General features: G+C 39.5%; 1 protein-coding gene across 3 annotated transcripts in view; it reads right to left on the bottom strand.

The window, feature by feature from the left end:
* The window catches only part of LOC133551442 (beta-galactosidase-1-like protein 2), a 44,403-nt gene extending 38,840 nt beyond the window's left edge, over positions 1-5,563 (bottom strand). For all 3 annotated transcript variants that reach the window (XM_061898143.1, XM_061898142.1, XM_061898141.1), the window contains exons 1-4: positions 5,432-5,563; positions 3,495-3,680; positions 3,353-3,421; positions 1,789-1,884 (exon numbers count right to left, since the gene is read on the bottom strand). In XM_061898143.1, the coding sequence (XP_061754127.1) occupies positions 1,789-1,884; positions 3,353-3,421; positions 3,495-3,680; positions 5,432-5,523 (443 nt within the window). In that variant the 5' untranslated portion in view covers positions 5,524-5,563. The remainder of the gene's footprint in view (positions 1-1,788; positions 1,885-3,352; positions 3,422-3,494; positions 3,681-5,431) is intronic.
* Between the last annotated feature and the right edge of the window lie 462 nt (positions 5,564-6,025).

Consider the following 6,025-nt stretch of genomic DNA (forward strand, 5'->3'; position numbering starts at 1 on the left):
TCTCATACAAGATCAATATCACAGTACTGAATACTGTGGTATATACTCAAACGTCTAATATCGGTATCGTATTGGAAGTTAAAAAGCAGTACTGGGACACCCCTAATGCCAAGGGCCAATATAATATACAAACCCCGTTTCCATATGAGTTGGGAAGTAGTGTTAGATGTAGATATAAACAGAATACAATGATTTGCAAATCTTTTTCAACCCATATTCAGTTGAATATGCTACAAAGACAACATATTTGATGTCCAAACTGATAATCTTTTTTTTCTTTTGCAAAAAATCATTAACTTTAGAATTCGATGCCAGCAACTCGTGACAAAGAAGTTGGGAAAGGTGGCAATAAATACTGATAAAGTTAAGGAATGCTCATCAAACACTTATTTGGAACATCTCACAGGTGTGCAGGCTAATTGGGAACAGGATGGTGCCATGATTGGATATAAAAACAGCTTCCCAAAAACTGCTCAGTCTTTCACGAGAAAGACCCCTTTGTCCACAACTGCGTGAGCAAATAGTCGAACAGTTTAAGAACAATGTTTCTCAAAGTGCAATTGCAAGAAGTTTAGGGATTTCAACATCTACGGTCCATAATATCATCAAAAGGTTCAGAGAATCTGGAGAAATCACTCCACGTAAGCGGCATGGCCGGAAACCAACATTGAATGACCGTGACCTTCGATCCCTCAGACGGCACTGTACCAAAAACCGACATCAATCTCTAAAGGATATCACCACATCGGCTCAGGAACACTTCCAAAAACCACTGTCAATAAATAAAGTTTGTCGCTACATCTTTAAGTGCAAGTTAAAGCTCTACTATGCAAAGCGAAAGCCATTCACCAACAACATCCGGAAACGCCGCCGACTTCTCTGGGCCCGAGATCATCTAAGATGAATTGATGCAAAGTGGAAAAGTGTTCTGTGGTCTGACGAGTCCACATTTCAAATTGTTTTTGGAAATATTCGACCTTGTGTCATCCTGACCAAAGGGGAAGCGAACCATTCAGACTGTTATCAACACAAAGTTCAAAATCCAGATGGTATGGGGCTGCATTAGTACCCAAGGCATGGGTTACTTACACATCTGTGAAGGCACCATTAATCCTGAAAGGTACATACAGCAACATATGCTGCTATCTAAGCGCCATCTTTTTCATGGACGCCCCTGCTTATTTCAGCAAGACAATGCCAAGCCACATCCAGCACGTGTTACAACAGTGTGGCTTCGTAAAAAAAGAGTGCGCGTACTTTCCTGGCCCGTCTGCAGTCCAGACCTGTGCCCCATTGAAAATGTGTGCCGCATTATGAAGCCTAAAGTACGACAGCGGAGACCCCGGACTGTTGAACGACTGAAGCTCTACATGAAACAAGAATGGAAAACTATTCCACTTTAAAGCTTCAACAATTAGTTTCCTCAGTTCCCAAACGTTTATTGAGTGTTGTTAAAAGAAAAGGTGATGTAACACAATGATGAACATGCCCTTTCCCAACTACTTTGGCACGTGTTGCAGCCATGAAATTCTAAGTTAATTATTATTTGCAAAAAAAAAATCAAGTTTATGAGTTTGAACATCAAATATGTTGTCTCTGTAGCATATTCAACTGCATATTGGTTGAAAACGATTTGCAAATCGTTGTAATCCGTTTATATTTACATCTAACACAATTTCCCAACTCATGTGGAAACGGGGTTTGTAAGCTGTGGGCTGAAGATGGCCCCCAAGTCCCATTTTGGACACCCCTGTTTTAAAATGAAATTAAATGTCTACAGTGTCTTACCTTGGCAGTCCACCTAGGTCTAACTCTGAGGAGATGTAGGGCCCTGGACGTAAAATCACCCACAAACCCAGTTCAGCTGCAAGCCGAATATAAGCTCTGAAATCATCACAAGAGAGGACATTGGAAAATCAGCAAACACCAACTCAGGGCTGTTTGCTGAGCATCAAATGTGCTTGTCAACAAAAGGAGTGGTCTGTGAAGTCACAGCTCGCTTCACAAGTCACTGCTGCGGTTAATTGCTTGAGGCGTCGTTGCTGTTGTGGAGATGCTGCCGTTGTCAGGTGTGGTGCCGAACCACCGATGCACCAGGGACTTAAATATAAACTGAGTATTCCCAATGTGCAGACAGACAGACATTTGAACTTTGGGTGAAGCTTTTCAATGCAAATATTCAAATAACACTCTCGTTTGTGTAACGCTTTTGCTGTAAATTTTTAGTTTGTGCTGTTAAGGCTTTTCATTCATTCTTAAAATACATTTTCTGACCAGTGATGTCACCTAGCCCCTCCCCGACACCCTTATTTTGTCCAAATCTCATCAAACGTGTCCCAAACATTTGCGCTGTCAAAAAACATTTGTGCTATTCTGGTTTTCATGTTTATACTTTTAATATTTACGCGCAGCACCTCGCTTTGTCCAACTCTCTTTTAACTTGTTTACGCGTTTGTGCGCCGTTTTAGGGGGCAAAAGATATATATGTACAAATATGGTTTCAAAGTTTTTACTGTTTTATTATTATTCACAAACATCACCCCCACCTTATTTAAATCTCTCCAAACTTGTCCCAAAAGTGTGTACTATGTTGCTAATATGGTTTATCTTCATTTCCCCTTGGGGATTAAAAAAGTACTTCTGATTTTGAATAGTATTATTAATTTTATAATCCCCTGGGAAGAGCTGGACGAAGTGGCTGGGGAGAGGAAAGTCTGGGCTTCCCTGCTTAGGCTGCTGCCCCCGCGACCCGACCTCGGATAAGACGAAGAAGATGGATGGATGGAGGGATAACACATATAACTCGCCCCCACTTTGGACAAGTCTTTCCAAACTTTTCCTAGACGTTTGTGCTAAATTTGTGCTGTTTTTTCTGCTTTAAAAAAAACGTTCTATTATGATTATAATGTTTTTTTCTGTTGTATTAATATTCACACGCATCCAACCCCGCCATCCCCACACCGTAACCAAATCTCTCCAAACTTGTCCCATACGTTTGTGCTTCATTTGTGCTGATTTTTTTCTCTTTTGGTTTCAATGTTATTGCCGTCTTCTTTTATTTACACTCATGGTGATGTGCAGATTAATGCTGGAATATCAATAATAGAAAATATGTTTTTTATAGTACAAACCGGCACAAACATATCACAAAGTTTAAGACTAGTTTGGAGGGATTTAAACAAGGTACACATCCAAACGGCAGTTTTATTATACTCTTTGCATTGACAACGGGGGGCCACCTTCTCACAAGGTCAAATTGCTTTGTACGGTTGTTTAATTTGAGCATTTTCTGAATGCTATACCAAAAAAACTACAAGGTTTTCAGGGTTTTTAAAACAACAATACATCTCACTCTAAATCCAGCTGTGTACGGAAGTCGAATACTCCTCTCTGTGGCTGATGCAGATTCCACGGCACAAACCTGCAAGGAAACATAAAACTTCTGTCAACGTTGATCGGGAGGAGAGAGGTACGATGAAACAAATCATTCCTACGTGGTGAGTGTGTTGAGGCCACACGCTTTCATTTTCATCAGGCGGTCCCTCCAGTATGCCCTGGGCACACGGAAATAATGGATGGATCCCCCAAGGATGCGGAAAGACTGCATCTCCAAGGTGAACTGGGTCGAATTGGCGCTCAGTCCAAATTTTCTGATTGTTCTTTGTCCCCCTCTTGGCAGGCTGAAGGATTTGAGTTTATTTGCACATACATAAATATCCTTGATGGCAATTGACAATGTTTTTTGCATGAACATATTGCATTTTCGGCTTTATACAGGATTTCCCTGTCTGGACACAGGTGAAAATGCATACAATACATTTAAACTGGTCATATTTATGACTGATATGCCTCAGACTTGTTAACAACTTACATTGAGGGACATCACGTGGGTACCTTTGCACATTTCATTTTATCCAAAAAGGAGGAGAATCAATTATTTAGTCCTTCACTTCTTGTATGAAAGCATCCATCCATCCATTATCTACCGCTTATTCCCTTTTTGGGGTGGCGGGGGGCGCTGGCGCCTATCTCAGCTACAATCGGGCGGAAGGCGGGGTACACCCTGGACAAGTCGCCAGCTCATCACAGGGCCAACACAGATAGACAGACAACATTCACACTCACATTCAAACACTAGGGCCAATTTAGTATAGCCAATCAACCTATCCCCAGGTGCATGTCTTTGGAAGTGGGAGGAAGCCGGAGTACCCGGAGGGAACCCACGCATTCACGGGGAGAACATGCAAACTCCACACAGGAAGATCCCGAGCCTGGATTTGAACCCAGGACTGCAGGAACTTCGTATTGTGAGGCAGACGCACTAACCCCCTCTGCCACCGTGAAGAAGGTGTATTAATAAATCACAATGAATGATTAAAAAAAAAAAAAGATATATGTATGTATATATATATATATATATATATATATATATATATATATATATATATAAAATGGATGGGAGAGTGGGCAACCCGAGGGTCCCTGGTTCAATCCCCACCGAGTACCAACCTCGTCACGTCCGTTGTGTCCTGAGCAAGACACTTCACCCTTGCTCCTGATGGGTGCTGGTTAGGGCCTTGCATGGCAGCTCCCTCCATCAGTGTGTGAATGTGTGAGTGAATGGGTAAATGTGGAAGTAGTGTCAAAGCGCTTTGAGTACCTTGAAGGTAGAAAAGCGCTATACAAGTACAACACATTTATCATTTATTTATTTTTATATATATATATATATATATATATATAGAGAGAGAGAGAGAGAGAGAGAGAGAGAGAGAGAGAGAGAGAGAGAGAGAGAGAGAGAGAGAGAGAGAGAGAGAGAGAGAGAGAGAGAGAGAGAGAGAGAGAGAGACTAAATACTGTCTGCCATTGTTTAATTAATTGTGCTGTACACTTCATAATTGATGCTGGTGATTGGTTATCGTAAATTCATGTTATGTATTGCCTAATATTGTAGACTCTGGCATAATCATGTTACTATTGTAGAGTTATGTAACTACATTCTTTCTTTTTTAAATGTGTCTTATTAGTATACATAAATGTTTTTGATATTAAGTCGACCATGTTTTTAGTTATCATCTTTAAAATTGGTATTTTAGTACTAATAGATTTCAAATAATTATTTATCACACAAAAAAATGTTTTGGTATAATTTATTTGACTTATAAGTGTATATTACATCCAGACTTTAAGGACACCCTGTGTTTGCCATAGTCCGTATTTCATTAAAATATACACGTGAGTAATAAAATGCATAATAATGCATTTAAATTATCCTTGCTATTTTTCATGAAGGAAAAATAATACATAATACTTTGGCAAACATGATCTAAAAGTGAGAACAATGATGACATTCAAATAGGCCAGCATATTTCTATCAAATTTTCCAATGAATGAAACATGAGCATACAGTTGGTTACAGCAAACAACTTACCCGAGGTATCTGTACGTGAAGAAGACAGCAACGCACAAGCAGACAAACACACATTTTCTTTTGTGTGAGTTTCTTATCCTGAGCACAACCATTGGTAAACAGGGTGAAGAGCCCTTCTGCAGCTGTGCTGAAGCAGCATCTGAGTACAAATGAACACAGCATCGCCTCAGGGGAGTAACCCCGTGCCACTCTATTTAACCCCTATATAACCCCCGAATGCTATGTTTACATGCACGAAAACCTAATTATTGCAAGGATTTGGTTGAAAACTTTTTGTTTTAAATTGCATGTAAAAATTTTAATTAGGTTTCTGATTTTTAAAGATGGTATTAACATATCTAGGACAATCTTGAAATAGGCCTATTTGATATACTATTCTGTGTTCCACTTGGTCCGTGGTAGTATACATCCCACGTTACTTTGTTTTAAATGTGTTTTCTTATGGGTTAAATAAAATCCAATTTGCAGCTATAATTGCTTAAATTGTATGCAGACAGGTGATACCGGAAACTCTAAAAACTAAGCACTCTATTTCTGAGTTAAATCTTTTTAAAATTTTTGTAATTTTTTATTTTTTTATTTTATTAAACGACA

The sequence above is a fragment of the Nerophis ophidion genome, linkage group LG04, assembly GCF_033978795.1.
Source record: "Nerophis ophidion isolate RoL-2023_Sa linkage group LG04, RoL_Noph_v1.0, whole genome shotgun sequence".
NCBI classification, from domain to species: Eukaryota; Metazoa; Chordata; class Actinopteri; order Syngnathiformes; family Syngnathidae; genus Nerophis; species Nerophis ophidion.